General features: G+C 40.2%; 1 protein-coding gene across 1 annotated transcript in view; it reads right to left on the bottom strand.

Annotated features, from left to right (window-relative positions):
• The window catches only part of grk6 (G protein-coupled receptor kinase 6), a 76,295-nt gene that overhangs the window by 43,299 nt on the left and 11,535 nt on the right, over positions 1–21,461 (bottom strand). Inside the window, exon 2 of the mRNA XM_075486575.1 lies at positions 12,997–13,092. Within this exon, the coding sequence (XP_075342690.1) occupies positions 12,997–13,092 (96 nt within the window). The remainder of the gene's footprint in view (positions 1–12,996; positions 13,093–21,461) is intronic.

Raw genomic sequence — 21,461 nt, 5'->3', positions numbered from 1 at the left:
ATTACTTTACTATTTTTCAGTTTGCCAGCAACTTTCATTCATAAATATTTCTTCCCTGAGGAAAAAAAGCAACCAGTAGCATCATTTTTGTCCAATCCTTCCCTTCTGTGGTGGTGAATGAACATAACCTGGGTTGATCGTCCCTTTGATTTCTTCACTTACGAGTCTTATTGGTCAACTGAGTCACTTCCTGTCAATGACCCAGTGACTGGTGGCTACTGATGCCAATTTTTGAGTTTTTCTGCTCCAGTTATCTCCTGCTGCTACACCCTCTTTGTTCCCCTCTCGTCTGCACTAATGATCTCTTTTCTCTCTGAAGTTTTTATTCCGCCCTGCCTCAAAGTGAATGGAGCAGGTCAATCTGAAGAACAATGAAGAAGTCTGTAGATAACAAAGGAGGTGAAACGCAAAGCATGAACAGCTGAATATCTGAAAGGGCAACTGGAACGTGACTCCAATTAACATTTCTAATTAACAGACTATAGCGCCCGTTGAAATTCCAAAATAATTGTTTTCCTCTCAAAAAGACAATAAATTAGCGTCATGACAGTTCACGAAGTTGCTTGGTTGGTCCCACACCGGCTCCTTATGCACAAAACATGACATTCCCCATTCTGGCAATCTGGTTGAGGATCAGTGGACTTTTTCAATAGATCACTGGAGGTGTAACGTAGATGAAAAGAATCTCCGGTACTGTACTGGACATGCTTCACATTCACAAAGAGGCCTCTGTCAGGCCACAGTTTGACTCTGAAGGCCTCTACAGTGAGAATCTGATGCCAGGTGTTTGAAATCACATCAAAGCCTCTGAATCTCTGTCCATTCAGAGAGTATCGGGCAGATATAATGTGGTGGACTCCTTTCTGTAAGCCAGTTTTGTGATGTTGTCATATAACCAGTCTACCAGTTTGCTCAACACTACTTCTTACCTGGAGATGAGCTTCAAGTTTGAGGTTTATCGTGGAAACTAATTTAATTTACAAAGATGAAATGGAATAACTTTGGCAATGCAGGAAAGAGCAAACATTTGACAAATCATCTAATTTACAAAGGTGTCACATAAGGGGCCCTCAAGTCCCTACCCTTATCTTGGACCTCCTTCTTCACCACTAGAGTATGGTATACAATAGCCAACCTACAATTGATCCCACTGACCCTTTTCCCAACACTAATGACTGATACTTGAACTCCTTCACCTGAAGACAGGATGCGATCCTTATCTAAGGGACTCGTCAGATGAAGAGGTGAGACTTCACAGTCTAGTCACATCACAGTTGGCTGCAAACTGCTAAAGTGAGCGCCTGGGGCTTTTCTGTGATTGTGCCACAAGGACCAGATCTTTCAGAAAAGACTGAAATATGATGTCTGGATCTCGGATGCCGGATGTCTTCTCCACAGCAGCTATTCAATGAAATCCCGTCCATGAAAATCATGAGGATGAACACTTTTTAAGCATTTGTACTGAAGTCCTAATTGGCCAGACGGTTAGTTTATATTGTGAGAAATGGCCATATGGAGCTGCTATGGGGATATTTATACCTTTGCCTAACCTTATATCTGATAACAGTTGTAAGTTGAGTCTGTCTTCACAGCCATTGGTTACCACTGGAGCCAAATTCCACCTATTCTGGTAGTTTGTAAAGCATCCAATCCAAGTAGCAACTAATCATTCAAGCTACTGAATCAATATGTTACCATGCTGCTAACCAGACCAAGATGCTTGTATGTAAGATAACCATTGAAAGCAAAAGTCACCAGACTGCTGAATTAAATTTCAACCAATTTTATTTGATCTACACCAAAAACAGACTTCAATGTGCAAATAGATTCCGCTTTTACACACATATTTGTTCAAATTCACAATCAAGGTTGGTGTCAAAGCCTTGGGATATGCCACTAACTTTTTACAGGGTTTGGGGTGTTTAACTGTGCATTTCATTTGATAACAACACTTGTTTTTTATCACATACAAATAGAGCCAATTAAAGTGCACTATTTGACATTTTCTTAATTCCCCAGCCCTGCAGTAGCTGTTTTTCCTCATAATTTAGTAATCACAGACATCAAGGCAACATACAGACAAACTTAGGAACCTTGTGATGGAGGCAAAGGAAGATTTCAATTCACCAAAAAGATTCAGGGGGTGTGATCGGTGCAAACGATCATGTTTTCATAGTCAGTTAAATATCAGCCTTCAGAAGCCTTCGCAGTGCGTTTACATGATATAAGAAAAAAAATTGAGATATTGTTAGCCAGACTAAAAGAGGACTTTTAAAATACATGTAAAAATCTTACCAACGTTAATTTGTCAAAGTGGGACAAGCGCATTCCAGATAATACAGTTAGGAGACTTGTATACGTACACTTGGACTCAAGTCCAAAACACCCCAGGGTTTTTACTCACTAGTAGCAGAAGAAGCCATGTCTTTACTATGCAGGGAGACATACATTTATATCACATTCTAACTGGTCAGAGGGTTTCCTCACTGTCTTGTTTGCTCAGTCCTGCTAAACACATATAAGCAAATTCCAGTGCAGATACATGTGTGAGTTTAATATCACACTGTAAACCATTTTTGTTCAACATTATCAATCTGCAACATGCAATATTTGAAATCAAACCCATTTCAGGTTATGCTCATTCAAAGTCTGTAAGAGAAAATCGGCAATTTCAAAATAAAAATATTAGATTCCGCTATTCCGCTATGATGTAGCTCTTAATTGCAAAAAAAATTAATTCACGTGGAATGCTATTAAAGGAATAGCAGAAGGAATAAGGTCCACACCTAAACATAGTTATTCCAACGCATTTTTTTTCTTTCCTATAAAGTGTCGTAAAAATATAACACAGCTATAGAAACAGCTGCTACCTATGTACACTGGGGCTGTCACTTATTCCAAACACCAGATTAAGAAAAAATCTGAAATGAACAGGCAACTCTTCAGTGTCTTATCCATTATTATCATCTTAATGTTTCGCATGTGTAGCAAAGCTATGTGTAATGAGATTGCAGAGTTAATTGGATTTTTTTACTGTGGCTCCATTTCCAACAGAAGTTCCTGAATCCCTCGACCAAAACAATACATATGGTATGGCACGTTTTATGAGTCTGTTTTAGCTGACTGTGCTGAAAATTAGACAGTCGGACTACGCTAAACACCTGTCAATTACTTGCTTAAGTAGCCTCTGCTGCCTTATTTGGGTGGCGAGAGAGAATTTGGCACATTTTTTGCCCCTACAGTTGTGGGATGTAACACGCTGTCAGAAAAACAGATGTCCATGTACGGCCATACACATGAATTTTATTCACGTTTAGGAGGTCAATAAGACACCATTAAATGGACACAAAAACGTCAAGGGACCGTAAAGCAAAACAGTGTGGTGCAGGGCTGGAAACCAAAGTCGTGAACTGTGGTATCTCGGCCACAGAGCAATCTAGGGCAGCTTCAGGCCTGAGAGTGTGCATACCAAAAGTATTTGTACTTCAAAACGAGTCTGAAGCTCACAGTTTTAAGGTTCCCAAACTTCACTAGAGTTGCTTTAATGTAGTAAAATCCAAAATACTCCCAAACACAAGTTTTTAGTTTATTTGGTGTTGTGATGGTTCTCTTGGGACGAATCTGCTCGTTACTTCCCTTCATCTTATTAATAACTAAGCAAACAAAATAAGCTTATTTTGCTGAGAGGTTAACGGGCATTCTAGAGCTGATGATGCATCCGTCTTAACGGACTTTTGTCTGAAGCACTCAGACTGTTTTTTTTATCAAGTTACTGACGTTGAAAGTTCACCACTGAATGTGCACTTACTCAGCAGCTCGAAAGGAAGACAGAAAGTTTCCTCTATTGAGAGAGGAATTCTTGAACCAACTCCTTCACTGCGCCCCAGCAACAAAACGCGAGTCCCACTGCTCTGTCTAAGGAGCTAAATCTGTCACCGTTAATTTGACAAACATATTGTGACAAATTTTTCTCCAATGCTTCGTCGTGAGGATCAAAAAGGAGGAGTCAGCACCTCGCAGTGGTCATGATGCTCTCATTTGGCATCTGTGCAGAAGACAATCACATGTGCTGTGTGTTTCCTGCACGTGTCTGAGGCTCAGTGAGCAGGATGTGCACAAAAAACACAGCAGAAGTGCTGCGCTATCACACTGCAGAGGCATCGACTTAACCCTTCAACCGAGAAACCGCACAGTAATGAAGTTTTTATTTCATTTCTCATATCTTCATTAAGTTGCGGCCACAAAGCTCAGGCTTAGGGAAAATGTTTTTATTGTTACGTATCTCAAGCTGACCCGACCAAACCACTTTATCGCTTCATTCGATCTGCATGTGATAAATGTTTCAAACCTGTTTAAATTTTAGATCCTGCCTCCCTGTTAGAACCCAGGTGGCTGAGATGTGTCCTCACAAAAGAAGAAAACCTGCAACACCACAGGAACAGGATGCCGTTGTGCCACATAGAAATGTTGTGTGTTAATTGAAGCCCGTTACACATTTGTAAATAATGTAATACCTGTCAGGGGATGAAAGGAAGACGAGAAAGAAAAAAGAAAACCTGTTTCTAACCGACAAGGAAGTCTACAGTTTCCTGGGTGTTTTTAAGCAGGCCTCCCTCCCACTCATCTCCTCTTTCTGGTTACATTCAGGAAAATTGTCAGCAGTCAAACTTGTTGAAGATTTTCCCGCATGAACTATTACTTCCCCTTTTTGTTTAACTCATCTGTCTACTCCTGTCGCTCATTTGCATTTAGGACATCTGTCATTTTAAAGAATGTCTCTCTGAGAACTCATTTAAATATGAGCATACAGTATTTGCATGAAGGCTTTCCAGGAGAAAAGGAAGCTCTGCGTCAAAGTGTCGTCACACTCAAAGAATGTACAAAATGACCCAACAAAGTAAACTACTGTTCCCCAGGCTTCTTGTCCTGATTAGACTATTTGTGAAGATGGGGACATAACTTTGTTTCGATCCTCATTAGGTTACAAGAAGTTTACATCCTCGTCCCATAAATGGACTCCGGTGACAGGCGGTGTGTCTCTACACAGACTGAAGAATGATCTTAAAGGACCTGCTGAGAGCTGCAAACATCTGGCCTGCATGAGAACCTAATTTTTAGCGGTTTACCCTGGTGTTTTTTGCTAAAGAAACACCGGAGAAGTGTGTGAACCTTAAAACGAACCGGACATTCCCTGGAGCACCTGGGGGCAGAGTTTCCAGCCCAGCAACTGTCTCTCAAGAGATGGATTTTGCTTTACGGTACAACGTCATACGATAACAACACACTTTTGCTGCAAGTAAAGATTTAGCTTAGCCTTAGGTACAATGGACACACACCACGCCGGATGGGGCAAAAAGACCAAAGACAATGCAAGTGGGACGTTCCGAAGAAAAGACCAACATCAGGCTGGCTTTTACTCACCGGAGAGTTCAAATTAAAACCAGAATATAAGACTGAGGTCAACCTATAATGTCCTTTATTTATCTTGGTGAAAAAAAAAAAAGATTAGCTTGCTTGTTCTGTGCTGTATACCGTTTCAACAGCATTTTAGCTGCTGTTTGACCAGCATACCCACCAATATACATCAAACTAATTAATAAATCTTCCAGCAGCTCGTCCCTGTAACTGTGCCTGTTTGCTGCTGAGAAAGGAATCTTTTCAGAGCTTTCCATGTAAAGAAGCTGCCCCCCCAAGAAGGAAACAAAGCAGTAAATTAGCAGCCAGAGGTGAAAAGAAACAGCTGCAGGATGAACTGATTCCTCCAGCATTTTCTTTATGTTATTTCACACAAGTTCCATCTGATATGCTGTCATCGAAATATAAATTTTTGCCCAAATATGAGGGCAATAAATCTATTCTAACACACAGAGGACAACAGTGGGAAGGAAACAACTGACAAAAATAAACACTGAGCAACAAGCAAGTTCCTGTGTGCGGTTCACATGGTTATCACCAGAGCTGTTCAAATAAATGTGAACTTGAAAAATAAATTAACCTAAAGATGTTTATAACTTTAAAAAAAAAGCCCCAGGAGCCGAGAACAACTGCCTCCTCAGAGCAAACTCAATCAGCTCTTTGTCTTCACACCAAAAACCTCCAGAAAACTCCCATAAGTGGCAACTGCTTTTGATGCCTGTCTTATTTTCTAAAAAAAAAAATCAATACATTCAAGGACCCTCAACACCTCACCTTAAATCATACCAGCTTCTCTTCATTGGTTCCCTGTTAAATTCAGAATAGAATATGAATTTCTTCTCCTCACATATAAAGCTCTTAATGACCAAGCTCCATCATATCTTGAAGATCTCATTGTTGGATATTTTCCCAACAGAGCACTTTGCTCTCGGACTGCAGGTTTATTTGTGGTTCCCAGAGTTTCTAAAAGTAGAATGAGAGGCAGAGCCTTCAGTTATCAGGGCCCTCTCTGTGGAACCAGCTGCCAGTTTGGGTTCAGGAGGCAGACATCCTCTCTAGCTTTAGGATTAGGCTTAAAACTTTCCTTTTTGATAAAGTTTATAGTTAGGGGTGGCTCAGCTGACCCTGACACATCACATAGTTATGCTGCTATAGGCCAAGACTGCTGGGGGACCTCCCATGATGCAACTCTCCTCATTCTGCTCTCTTTACTCTCTATATACATATGACATTATTGTTGTCATTAACATGTTTCTCAGCAGGTATCCCTGGTCTGGTGTTCTGGTGCTTGTTGTCCCCTCTTTCCTGTCCTCTCAACCCCAAGCCGGTCAAGGCAGATGGCCGCCCTTCTTGGTTTGGTTCTGCCGGAGGTTTCTTGTTTTCTTTCCACGTCACCTTGTGCACGCTCAGGACGGGAGATTGCATAAAGAGAAGTTTAGATGCAGTCTGTTGGTTTCCTTAGATCAGCTACTTGCTGTTTCAGTCTGATTTTGGCATCTCTGACATCATTAGGACAAGAATCAGTGAAAATCTATTGTTTTTTTCAGTCGATTTCATCTGAAACTCTGAAAGTAAATTGCTCTGGGGCAGGTTATGAGTTCAGACTCAGTTATCGTGGCGATATCGCAGATTCATCACAGTCTGACTTTGAGCTTAAGGCAGCTCCCTTAGCCACTTATATAGCTTTATAATACCGCCTTCACCAGTTTCCCACTAACAAACACTGTAAAGCTTCAATTCTTTACTGTTTCTAGACATTTTTTTTATTTTCTCTCCAGTCTCAGGCATCTTATTGACTTCCTGGACCCTTGTGTGTTTACATTTATTGGCTTCACTCTTCTGAGCTGAATTACACTCAGAAAAATATCTTCAGAGTGAAGAGTTTTCACAAAAAAACATACGAATAAAGTTGATTGTTATCCAAAAAGCAAACCCGGTTTTATGGGTTATTTATATGCCATATACATGTTCAGTAATCGGATATAGCTTTTTACACTAGCTTTTTTCAAGCTTATTTTATATGTTTTAATTGATTAAATGTTACTGTTTTGGTATATTTATTCTAATTCTAAGCAATCTATATGAATAAAAGTTATAAGTATGCTCATTCTAAGACCATAATTCATTGTTTGAGAGGTTTTTGCCTTTTGTCTGTCAGCAGTCTGCTTTCTCCAGTACTTAAAGCTTTTTAGTTGTTGGATTTGACCCGTCTTGCCTCTAGGTGCTGACCCTAAATAACCCATCAGCATAAAAAAAACAGAATTATGGCAACACAGAAATACCATTGTCCCCTCATTTTTTCCACATACTGTTTTATCAGTTCATTGCATCCTCTTCCTCTGCAATAATTTGACAGAACTGCCTGGAGACTCTGTGCCACTGGATGTTTACAGCTTCTTATTTAGTAGATTTCCTTGAAATTCCTTGAAACTTAAAAAATGAGAAATGCGGCTTTTTGTAGTCTTGTCGACTTATTCTGTGAAATTGCTGAACGAGGAGTCATAAATAAATAGTTTAGGTTGTGTAAACTTGATTAAAAAATGCAGAATTCCACTTGTGTTTCTTCCTTTTTGAGTCTGCTAAACCTTTTTGACTATATCAAACCATCTTGTCGATTCATAGTGTGAGGCTCTGAGAGGGGGAAGTCCGGAGTTTTTCAGTGGCACATGATCTTAGGTTAGCCACCACTCCACGTGGCTTCCTATAGGTCAGTTCCCTACGACTAAGGAACCATCTGCAGCAGCGTCATGATTCAGATACAGCAACTTATCTTGTGTCTGAGATCGTAAACGCTGCCTGCAAACGGTCGCCTGTAAAAATGAAAGTAACTTTACGGCTGGTTGAAAGAGCAGAAACGCCGGCCTGCTTCCTCCTTCTGTGTGGCCACAGTTTCCTTTGAGTCACGACTTGAGCAAGAAGAGTTCTTGCATTCGGCGTTGCCACAAAACCCTTTTCTGAGCGGGATCAGTGATTTGCTCGGCTTGATAAGTTTCCTGAGAGGACCAGGCAGAAGAAAAGTAAAAAACGACATTTTCTCCATTCTTTCATGCAAAAATACCAACATGCACTCTGAATCAGTTTTATGATTTCACAAAGTATATCCAGACTGTTGGCATGGTAAGATTAGTATCAACCTCTCAGTTCCTTTTTACTTTCGGAGGGTTATCAGCTGGTGTTTTTAAAGCAGCTGTTGTATGAAAAGCCTCAGGAGAGTATGAAAAATTCTGATTAAAAACTAAAATGCAGTGCTTCTTAACATTTATTTTGACTTTGATTTCATTGCAGACGGTACGAATACTTCTGTACATTTCACGTTTTGTCTCATCGACTTCATTTCATTAGAGATCAGCTGTGATGGCAGCATATTAACTGATACAGCCCCAAACCATCACAGAGCCTGGCTTTTGGACTGGTTGCTAACAACAGTCTGGATTCTCCTTTTGCTCTCTGGTCCGGAGCACACGGCGTCCATTTCTTCCAACAAAGATCTGGAATACTGATTGGTCTGATACACGTTTCCACTGCGTGATAGTCCATCCCAGATGCCTCCGAGCCCAGAGAAGTGGACGCCGCCTCTGGATAAGGTTAACAAAAGGTGTCTTTTCTGCACGGAAAAGTTTGAAATGGCATTTGTGAATGGAACTGTGTATTGTTGACAAGGTTTCCCACAGTAATCCCTTGTCCATGTGGTTCTATCAGCTATTGATGAATGACTGTTCTTGATGCGGCCGTCTGAGGGATCAGAGAGCACAGGTTCCAGCTTAGGCTTGCTCCCTTGTCCTTTACACACTGAAATTTCCTCCGGATACCTTGAAGGCTTTCATGATATTCTGCACTGTAGAGGGAGAAATATGCAAATCCCTTCAAATCTCTCTTTGAGGAACATTATTTTTAAACACTTCAAGGATTTTCTCACACGTTTGTGGACAAACTGGAGATCCTCTGCACATCTCTGCCCCTCAAAGACTGTTTGAAATAACATCATTATTCTCCATTGTACCTCATTATTTTCCCAAAATTGCCACCATCCCCAACTAATTTTTTGACAATGTTGCAGGCCTGAAATGTAGAAACGGATGTATGTTAACAAATTAAATGAAGCCTGGAATGTCTTGGGTTCATACTTTCTGCAATTAAATGAGTCAAACATTTTTCCATACTGTCCTGATTTGGGGTTTTAAATAGCTTATCCATCATGGGAAAGTAATTTAATCAGCAGCACTGAGGGCGAAACATCCATGTGCTCCTTTTTTTTAGAAAACAACATGAGGACTTCTGCTGCTCATTATAGATACAGTACATATTTCTGCTCAGTGATTTGGCCGCCGTACCTTCAGCTGGTAGAACAGCCCTCAGGTGAGGGAAGCAGAGCTTTAAATGAGCAGCAGTGCAGACACACAGCTGTTCTGAGCTGTAATTCATGCATTCACTCTAAGCTCGGAGGTCCTGTCACAGGAGAAGAGTCAGTTGCTGCTACTTAAAGATGTCCTTTTTAAAATTAAATTAACGTGTTTTCCTTCAATATTGTACAGTTTGGATTATTTTGTACGAGGATTTTTTTTGTCTTTTTCACGCAGATGTGTTGGGGTTTGTGATGTTACCTAGAAGTGTCAAGCTGGGGGCTTTTTTCTGTTTCAGCTCTTATTCCTGTGTTAGATTCTGTTTTATGTTGTTGTAGCTTGTATCCCTCAGCTTAGGGTTATGTCTTTATATCCCAGTTTGTTTTCATCTCAATGCCTCTTCTGTGTTTGTATTTTTTGTGTTTTAGTTTCCAGTATTTCAGTTCTTATTGCCACCTTACCCGGATTCTCTCAGTTACTTTAGTTAACGTTTTATTTTTTGAGAGCCTTGTTCTTGTCTTGTTCTCCCAGTCGTGATTTTAATGAATGAGAATCATTAACATTGATGGAAAGATGAACATTGTGTGCGTTTCGGTTTGAACTCTATGGAAGAACTCGTTTCTGGGCTGTAACTTCAAAAATAAAGGTCTTTTTCCCCCTCAGACTGGATATCTCACCTCCAAAATGAAACCTGCTTTACACAGCACATCATTATTGCTGTAAAAACAGCAACAACAATAAACCACCTTCATGATATGAATTCATTTCTCGTAAATCTTGGCTCTGATATCAATTCCAAATCTTTAAAGGTCAACAAGAACGAAGTTCGGAGGAATCCGTCTCTGTTTTAGGTTTTATAAACACTCGCTTCTGCTGAATTTTCAGAATGAAAGTCAAACTTCTTTCACTCTGTCCATGCAGTTGTTTGTTTTGTATTCTAAGGGAACTGGTTGGTCACTTGTTATCTCCAAACGACTTGCCTCAATAGGTGGTTCTGACATCAAGTAACAGGGAGCTGCATTCTGCAACCATGCAGGCTGGTTGACAAAAGCAGAACTTTCTCTACGAAGAGTACAGCCTTGTTAATCTTAGACTAAGCCTGAGATGCTCAGTCGGGGCCTTCCTGGCAGCTCCAAAGCCAAGGCTAAAATCTACAGGTGACTCACCGAACTAAGGCTCACAGAGTCAGTGACTTCTCATGAATCACTTCTTAAAACCCATTTTTATTGACTGGCATTCATGTGACCTTGTCCTTAAATTATCCACTAATCCGTTTAGACTGTTATTAACAATTTTGAACTAGTAACTGTTTGGCTCACAGTTTGCTCTCCCTGTTCTGTCAAAACAATTTATAAACACTGTTTTTTAAAAAGGTGATTTATAAATGAAGTTGTTATCATTAATAATACACCTGTGCTTGTTCTGTTTCCAGTCTAAATATCTTCGTGATACTGATGATGCGCAGTTGGAAACATTTTCAATCTTTTTTCCAGCATAATTTGCCATGGTGACACCAGAAACAAGCAAAGCAGCTTATTGACACTAAAAAGCAAACTCGAAAAGACATTCATCCTGCTTCACAGGCCTCAGGAAGGACAGCTTGTCCGACGTAAAGAGAAACCGACTCCTCCGGTCCAAAATGTGACGAATCTTTCAGCATTTCCAAATTCATTTCAGCGGTTACTCGAAAACAGTCGGTGTTTCATCAAATTTAACGATTCGTGGGGGTGGTCCGTGGCGTAGTGGGTTGAGCTGGCGCCCCATGTACAAGAGGCTATAGTCCTCGCTGCAGCTGGCCCCGGTTCAAGACAGCCCTGTGTTGCATGTCGTTCCCCCTCTCTCTGCCCCCTGCTTCCTGTCTCTCTGAACTTTCCTATCCATTAAAGCCATAAAAGCCCCCAAAAATAAGAAAAAAAGAAAAAAAAATTTATTGATTCATACACCTGGAAGAGTTTCCCTCCAAGTTGTATTCATCCAACAGTTACTTCACATGTGTCACAGGAAAACGTCATCATTAGATGTCGCTTATCTGCTCAGAGTTGCTTTCTTAAAGGGTTTAAAGTGTTTATGTGTATAAAAGTTCAGCACTGTGTGCTGTAGCATGCATTTTCTTCTCTTTGAGAAGCTTAAACTTTGTTAAAATGAATCACTGGAGCTGTTTTCAGACATGAGCTACTGAGACCGTTATACTCTGTGCCTTTTATAGGCGTCAGATAACTCTGGAGCCAATTAGAGGATTATTTGGTAGGATTATAAGCAATTAAAACTCAAAATGGTTTCCCACCTTCCTAAAGTGGAAGATGCAGCCAGTCTGAGTAAATCTGTACTGAGCATATTTCATTTAAAAAAATCTTTATTTCGTGTAAAAATTGAAACGGTTGTTGTAATCTTTTTAAAGTGGTCTTGAGCAATACTTCTCCAGGCTTTCAAAGTTTTTCTTTGGACATTGGCTGCTTTTTCACTTATTTTTCAGTCCAGTCCTTGTACCTGACCATTTTCAGAGGAATGTGTTTTTATCTTTATTAACTCATTTAACTCTGAGCTATGAATCATTCAAGCAGAAAAAGGGCTCCTAACTCAAGGGATGAACCAGTGTTGTGTCCACACATAACAGACAACTTAGCAAAGAACCAGTTTTAAATTGTATCTTTAGGCACTTTGTTACCAGCAGCCTGTCACAACGAAACATCATTGGTTCCCATTTCTTTAGTTGCATCTATGAAAAACACTAAAGATAACACAGTTTGACAGACAGAAAATAGTATTTTTACTCCAACAAGGTGATTCCCAAAGAGTTATTAGCTGAAAACATGGCATATCTCAGCATGGTGTGCAGTGTGTCCTTAAAACATTTGAGGAAACTGGACAAGTGGAGGACAAAAGAAGAAGTGTCAGGCCTAAAAAAACATATCTGAAAGGGATGTCTTATCTACTGTATTTTCTATTTATGTTTGACCGTGTTTTAATAAATCACTGCAACTATTTCCTGTTTTCCTGGCAATTATATAAAGAAACAAGGGCTGGCTCGAGAACTTTGAGCAACTTTTTTCTTTTGTTTCTCCATCTTCAAAATCCAGAAATATGACAAAGTATCACACACTAATGAAGTCTTGTTAAATAAAACACCTGTTTAAATCAATTTAAACCAAAAGCACTGAAGGGATCAGTCTCAAAAGCCTTTGACACAACCAGCACATAAAGACCCTCTTGAGATCAAAACCCCGTGAGGAGGATGTCTTACCTGTGATCTGTCGCAGCTCCTCACACAGGCTGACGTGTGGGAACCGCAGCATATGCTTCCATTTCTTGCTTTTTCCTTTTCTGTTCCCACCGCCTCCTGTGAAAGAGGGAAAATGTCGGTTTAAACCAGGCAGGATGACACGCCGCCACTGTTGGAGAACAACACACATGAAGTGGCTTCCTAATAGTTTAAATCAAATCAGCATTAGGTGAACAGGTAAGAGGGGACAAAGCTGCTCAGAGAAAAGGAAAATTGCTTAAAAGCTTTAATCGAGAGCAAAGAGCGTCAAGGAGATGGAGTAATATCCACTAAAGCTTTGCACAAGAAACAAAGCTTGTTTACTATCCCCCTAATTTACCGCCTGCTAGGAGTGAAAAAAGCACCAGTCTGGAGTGATCAGCCTTCATTTTTGAGCCGAGATTACTGCACCGAGTCTTCCTTCACATCTTCTCTTCCTCACAGATTTTCCATTTGTACACGATGATTAGAAACACCAAGAGAAGACGTGATGAGAACATTTCATCAATTTCAAAACCACATTATTCTTAATTATCTAAAAGAAAGTCAGTGACTACTTAAAGAAATGCTTAACAGAAAGCTTGTTTAAGAGGCTTCAGGCTGTGTTGGAGAATAAAGGTGTCCAGAACAAATATTCACTTTCAAGCTCCTTAGAATTGTACAATACAAGTTTTGGCCTCATAAACTGTATTTACATTTATGTTTGACTGTGTCTCAGCTAAATTATGAGCAACTTCGAATTATGAGCAGGTCTCATGTCCTACCAATGTTGAACGCACTTATTGTAAGTCGCTTTGGTTAAAAGCGTCTGCAAAATGACCGTAATGTAATGTAATGAAAGTTGACTCTTTGTTTTCCATTCAAACGTGTACAGCACACAGAAAATCTCCTGAATGTAAAACAAAAGTAAGAATGGGAGAAAATAAAGCTCTCTGAAGACTAAATTAGTTTCTAAAAGTAGAATATGAGGCAGAGCCTTCAGTTATCAGCCCCCCCACCTCCTCCTCTCTGTGGAACTAGCTGCCAGTTAGGGGTGGCTCAGAAACATCACATAGTTATGCTGCTAAAGGCAGATGGAGGTTTCATCCTCCTAAATGGGAGTTTTTTCTTCCCACTGTCGCCTTGTGCACTCTCAGGACGGGGGATTTTTTTAATTGGCTCTGGATGAAGTGGACTAATTTGTATAACAATTAATTTAATTGGTTTTAATTGGATTGTATCTTTGAAGTGGCTTGAGATGACATTTGTTATATAAATAAAACTGAACAGGATTTTGATTGAGTAATCCCAATCAGTTAAACTACTTTCTGCAGAGGAAATACTCTCTATTTCTATCTGTATACACCTATACCCCTCCTAACAAAACCCCAGCTCAAACCACTGGGTACAACTAAAAATTAGACAGACATAAGATTATGTATGTGACCCACTTTGTGGGACACATAACTGCTGTGAGACCCAACCCACAGGCCCGTTTTAAACTGGCACAAAACTATTTCAACTAATTCTACACTTTTAAGGGGAACCAGGTGAACGTAGAAGCCTGCTGCAAGACACGTTGGGAAAAACAAGTTTTAAACAGAAAGGTGAGGTATTTCAGTGGCATCCTCCAGGCAAAGTGTGCCCTTTGTAAGGCCATGAGAACTCAAAAAGCCAGAGAACAAAGCCACAGGAGAAACCAGAGGAAGTTCCTGTCCTTTCTGTGTTTGAGTTTCAGACGCTGCAACGGTGGCAAAGTTTCTGGTGCAAGTTTTCATTCACCACAAAGCAAGCAGCGGGACAAGAGCCGACATGAGGCTCCAGACACTTTCAAGTCTCTGCAGGCTGATTTTCTTCCTGTGAATTTAGTTTTAAATGTTAATATCATCAGTCTGGGTTTCAAAGCTCCTTCTTCTTCTTCTTCTTCTTCATTGACAGCTCTGTAAAAAGAGACCCAAAGTGAACCATTTGCACCAACGTGTATTTGGATACCTGCAGCTTTCACTGACAGGATTTGGCTCCGGGTGTTTTGTTCAGGTTACAGGTGAAACACACTGAGTGTTTCTGATGGTAAACCTGAAGCTGGCAGCAGAGAAACTGCTCGTCGGGTTTTGCAGGGCTGCACGTCAAATCATCTCGCTTTTTACATCCCAATGTGCTCATGAGCGATGATCACATGGCAGGAAGTGAAGTCGAGACAAGTGAACTCAACCACGTCCTGCTGCACCATTCCGCTGCTTGATTAACAAAGAAAAACTTGTTTTTCCAGGATAAAAATGGTTGATTAAACTTTCTTTTTTAATTCATTTTGTCAGCTTAATATTTGGGACAGAGAGACAGAGAGATGGGACTCTGTCAGTTCCACCATGTAGAAATTACAACACTTTTTATACCCAGTCCCCCTCATTTCAGGGCACCATAATGTTTGGGACAAAGTCATGGTAGTTACATTAGGGACGGCTGTAGCTCTGATCGCCCACCAATCGGAAGGTCGGTGGTTCAACTCCAGATTCCCCGGGCCACATGTCGAAGCGCCCACCGGTAAGACACTGAACGTTGGCTGCAGATGCATCCATCGGTCTATGAATGTGAATGAGTAGGAAGCACGTTTTGCATAGACTAAGACGTGTGTAACACGTATGTGAGAAAGTCATCTTGCCCAAAATTTTCAGCAGCAAATCAAACGGTAAGAATATTTGGGTACATTTGTTAAAAATTAGGAAGAAGCGTACTCTTTCTCGCTGTCGCTCAGATAACATCCACAGCAAATATCTGTCGCTATGAAACTTCAAGAGGACCAGTTGCCTTTAGCAATAAATGGCGACCAAACTAAGTCAGAGACGGAGCTGTGAGGCTGTTGAAGTATTCACTGTGAACAACGAGTTCTTGTAATGCTTTCAGCATCCCTGACACCTCTGACCAGGAGAAACTCAACGCCACGCTGCAGGATTTGCTATTCAAATACCCCGAGGCAGCTGCCCGTGGGAGGAAAACAAAATCGATTATTGTCAAACATACACTGCAAACAAGATGTGATGCGTGTGTCCAGGAAACAGATGATGATGATAATATCAGAATTACAGATAAGCTGATTGATGCCTGATGTCCGCTGGGCACATCAGTAACAACGTAAATCAAGACAAACAGCAGGAGAACACAGGAAGGCACGAAATTCTCCACCAAATGACAAACATACATGATTACAGTCCAGTTAGCTTTTAGTCTAACTGGACTGTAATCATCCAGTTTAGGGAGGAAGCGATCAGCCCACACTTCAAACTGTAGCGATCATCAGACCCTTTTTGCTAGAGTTAAATCGGTGGTAACAGCTTGGGGTGGGTAATCTGAACAAACAACCCAATGACAAACACTGAAGGTAGAGTCTCGACTTTAGACTTTACACATTCTTATGATTTATTTTCCTGATGGCTGCCTGGAGAGGAGTGCTGTCACTTCAACTTGAGACTAAAAAAACATTACAGCTGCTTACAAAGTCACAAAAGGGGGTCTTTACATCATTTCTGCTGATCTTAAGAGCTAGAAAAAGGGCAATTGGCCTTCTGTTTCTTTGTTCTTCAAGATGTTTCGCCTCTCATCCGAAAGGCTTCTTGAGTTCTGAGGTGAAACATCTTCAAGAACCAATGAATAGAAGTCCAGTTGCCCCTATTCTAGCTCTTAGGAATCCCCATAAACTGGATGACTAAGAATCTACACCAACAAACATAACTTCTGGGGGCTTTTTGCCAAACAGATGTACAGTGTTAGTCTCCAATATCACACCTCATTCATTAAGGACTGATGGATAAAACCGCCTTAAACAGAACATAATTTACCAGAAAATAAAGAAAACTAATCCTCTGTGACTGCTGCACAGACAGCTGCTGTGTAGTGAATCAATAAAAGGGATTTCAGTGAGGTTAACCTCATGTATAACTCTGCTCTGCGGTTAGTGATTTGGGTCAATCTCAGCAGGTGTGTCAAAGAGTTTTAAAGAGAATTTAAATTACTTCTTTCTTACCTTAACACGTATTTAAAATAAAAACAGGAGATAAGCGTTAATTTTACAACACAGCCCCGCAGTGTAAAAACTTCTGAGAATCTGAATATGAAGTCAAGCTGCGCTGAATTTTAGGTGCTGATGGGTCATTGTTACGGTCAAATAAGAAACAAAAACAAAGTTAATCTTAACAGTGATGCGACTGATGAATCTCACTGTCTAAGAGCTCACGGTTTCTGGTGTTTTGCAGGTTGGATTCAAAATTCGACAACACAAACTTGTAAATTAGCAAATCTTACATCCACAAAACTGTTTGTGAGCTTCTGAGGATTTGTAACTCTTTGTAATTCACTCCAAATTCATCCACTCCCTCCAAAAAAATTTAGTTTCGAAGTATGTTGATGTATTTTCTTTATCAAAGGCATTAAAAAGGCTCCTAACTCAAGGGATGAACCAGTGTTGTGTCCACACATAACAGACAACTTAGCAAAGAACCAGTTTTAAATTGTATCTTTAGGCACTTTGTTATTAGCAGCCTGTCACAAAGACACATCATTTGTTCCCATTTCTTTAGTTGCATCAATGAAAAATGCCAAAGATAACACAGTTTGACAGACAGAAAATAGTATTTTTGCAGCAACAAGGTGATTCCCAAAGAGTTATTAGTTGGAAACTTGGCATATCTCAGCAATGTGTGTAGTGTGTCCTTAAAACATTTGAGGAAACTGGACAAGTGGATGACAAAAAAAGAAGTGTCAGGCCTAAAAAGACTATCTGAATCCTGACACAGGACCTGAAAGATTCACAGAAACCTTCAGCTGATCCATCTGCTGTTGGCCCAAGCCTCATCAGAAATGTTCTCCATGGAAGGGTGGCTGTCAAGAAGCCACTCTTAAGGAAGGGAAACAGGGAGAAAAGGCTGAGCTATGCCAAGTGACACAAGAAGTGGGCTGAAAATCAGTGGCAACAGGTCCGATAGAGGAATGAATCCTCCAGAGAATGGAAAAAAAGGCAGCTGACATCCAAAGAAGAGCTTTGGGATGTCCTTCAAGAAGCCTGGAGAACTATTCCTGAAGACTACTCAAAGAAATGACAGAAAGCTGGTCTAAGAGGGTTCAGGCTGTGTCGGAGAATAAAGCTCCTTAGAAATGTACAAACTCAGTTTTTGCCTTTTATACTTTCAGTGTTGTGCCTTAAAGTATTACAATGAGTGGGTTCATATAAGTTTTTAACTGATAATTATGAAATGAGCGCTGCATTTTCTTGCTTAATTAGAAAATATCCTTTTCAACAGTGAACATATGCTTTTCCAGTCAGAGATTATATACTCTTTAAGGAACTTATTCAACTGCATTTGGACATTGATAGACGTGTACAACTGCGCAACATCACTCCCAGAGTGGACACCATGATAGAAACTGATAAAAAAAAGTGGCGTAATGAAACAAAAGTGGATCTTAAAAAGAGTATTAAAGAAGTGACAGAAGAGTGACGTCTGCCAGTTGATATAAAGGATTTAATAAAGGATTTTGTATAGCAGAAAGCCAGAGGAGAGCAACTGTAAATTAAATTTTTGTTATGGCCTTGATGCACCTAAGTGTTCACCGACTGTGTCTTCACCTGTGTCCTGTACTGAGACTAAATATGACAGTCTGCTGCTCTGGTTTCTTAGAGTCCTTTAGGCATAAGACACGTTTTTGTTTGATGTTTTGAATTTGCATTTCTTGCTCCACCCGTTGTTGAAGTTACCTCATGTTTATGTGACGTTAATTATGACACAGAAAGGTTTATCACTGGCCCTCTGATGTCAACTATGCTCTCAAAATGAACAAAAATGATTAAATAAAGTGGACTATGCACTAATGACAGTTTGATTTTGAGTATGTTGACGGTTATACTTTCCTCAACAGCCTCTCCTGCCTCAGTGAATGCTTCTCCGTCGCTAACTGGATGTATTCAAATTTCATCCATCTCAGTTATAGTAAAACTGAAGTTCTTGTGTTTGGCCCTGACAGTTTCTCTAAGGAGGACAGTCAGTATCGACCCCCTCGTCGTCAACATCAAAACATCTGCTGAGAACCTTGGTATCATCTAAATGTTGAATCTCACATCTCTCAGCTCATCCAGTCTTGTTTCTAAGAAATATTGCAAAAATCAAACCTTTCCTGCTACTCCATCATCTGGAACTTTTAGAACACACTTTAAGTTTCTCTCGCCTCAATTATTGTAGTTCTGTCAGAACCACTCTCGTCAAAATGAGACGAGAACAGAGATGAATTTCAGAAGCTTATTCTGAATGCATACAATTTATGTTTGGCGGTATGGCTCTGTTCGGAGGAAGTTCCCGACTTTTCCATGAGCTCCATGGAAGCCAAGACAGGGAACAGCAGCATCCTCAGGTGGAGTGCCTTCCATTTGCTGTAAAGGCAACAAACCCCCTAGAACAGAGCAAGCAACAATGAACACAGTATGACATTGTTTGGCAATGAGAAGTCGGTGGAGCAGGGGAGGTGGTGGGTGCAAGCAGAGAGCAAAAAAAAGCAGTGACAGCAAACCAAGTTTAAATGAAGTGCCCCAAATGCCAGCATCCAATAGCGAGCATCAGCTGATTACCCATTGAGCGCAGCTGGCCATAAGGGTTGGGTCGGCGTCAGCCAATAGGCAAAGGGCGCGTTGACTACGTGGTCTGCCAGAACTAACGCGATGCTCCATCTCTGTGCAAACAAACTGTCTTTAAATAGGTCACAGTGTTTGTTGTCCTTTTTTTGTTGTTTTAATTGATTTATCTCTATCTTATTAATGCTTTTAGGGCGTATTGTTGTTGTAATGATGACTTTATTTAGTGGGCGAAGCATGCAATATATTGAGTATATACTTTCTAGTCAGTCGGTGTACCTTAGTTCAACTCCACATAACTGTCCTCTGTATCAGAGCTTTGTTATTTTGTGCGACTGGTTGTGAATGCAGCTTTTTGTAGCACTGTTGTCCAAGCCAAATTTCCTTTTGGGGGATAATAAAGTTTATCTCATCTCATCTCCTCTAAGCCACGTCGAACCTGGGTTGTCTTTTTAAATAAAAGACTAAAGGTTTTGAAGATTTTAGCCTTTTGAATGTCCACAAAGATTACCTCAAAAAGTTTTACAGGTGTTTTGCTCGTCTAAAAATGAAAATCTTCCATTTTGACGATCAGAAAGGATCTCAGTCAACAGAAAGCATGTCGGACTTGCGCTGGAGCGAGACAGCCTCTCTATGAGTTTAGATTTGAGTTGTCACCATTTGAGTCACTTCCTGTGTGCGTCTGTTGTTTACTCCAACATGGTGTGTGAACATTTGCATTTACAAACTGTAAGTCGCTACCTTATAGGTTTCAATCAGACAGAAACAAACACCACAAAGTTTAGCTATGACCTATAAATACCGTTTGGTAATTCCATTTGGGTTTTTTTAATAATGGCTGTCCAATAACAGCTGAACCCATGCAACTTGCACTTTCAGCTCGACTTCAAAGGCATCTCTAATCTTTATCCTCTTGTTGTCTTTATTTACTGAGAGTCTCAGCATATTCATGATTAATCACCCCTGCTCTTTTCGGGCCCTGACATGCTTTGATTGCCTGGTTTTGCCGTCCAAAAATGACTATATTTCTCCTGATCTGGAGTCTTGATCAATTCTTTTGCCAGCATTTATTTCCTGTCACTGCCTGTTAGGTAAAGCTTTCAAGGAAACAAATGTAAAACATAGAGTTGGCATGCTGAAATAAAGTTTCTCTGTGTTCCTTTTTTTAATAGGAGCCACTCATAATACTTTATAAAGTGGATACAGTTTTAAAAAAGAAGTTTAAATTCTGCGTTTTATGCCATTGAATGCAATTTGCTAAATCAGTTATGGAAGTAAAAGCTTTCAAGTGCAGGAAAACGGATTTAAAGGTGAACGTGGTGTTCAATTTCCTATGAATTTCAAGGTTACGTAAGAAGGTGAACGCCATTATTTAAGTGTTAAAAGTAATAAAACAACATATAGGGGCAGCAGACCTGAGAGAAAAAAAGCGACATAAAATGTGAACTGACATTTACAGACCACAACATCATGTCTAATCTGCAGTGAACGAGTCAAGAGACGAGAAATATCTCAAATCTTCACGTAAAGAACAGCTTTCCGTTGAATGCAGTAACTTTCTTCCTGTTTTCTTCTAAATAACACAAGATCAGTACAATTGTACAAGCAGCAGATTAATCTATCAGACTGTTTTGAATGTTTTCAGCTGCAGCAGAAAAGTCTTTCGTTTTCATACATCCTGTCATTTTAAAGACAAACGATGGTTATCATCTGAAATGGAATCATGCCCTGCGCACTACAAAGGCACTGTGGATGGAGCAGCCAATATTTGCATCTTATTTGTATTTACAGACTTTGAATAAACACTGTATCCATGTTTTATTTGGGGCTTGAGGCGCTTCTACATAATTCAAAA

Source organism: Odontesthes bonariensis, chromosome 16, assembly GCF_027942865.1.
Source record: "Odontesthes bonariensis isolate fOdoBon6 chromosome 16, fOdoBon6.hap1, whole genome shotgun sequence".
NCBI classification, from domain to species: domain Eukaryota; kingdom Metazoa; phylum Chordata; class Actinopteri; order Atheriniformes; family Atherinopsidae; genus Odontesthes; species Odontesthes bonariensis.
The sequence above is the reverse complement of the archived record's forward strand: the minus strand, read 5'-3'. Positions and strand labels throughout refer to the sequence as shown.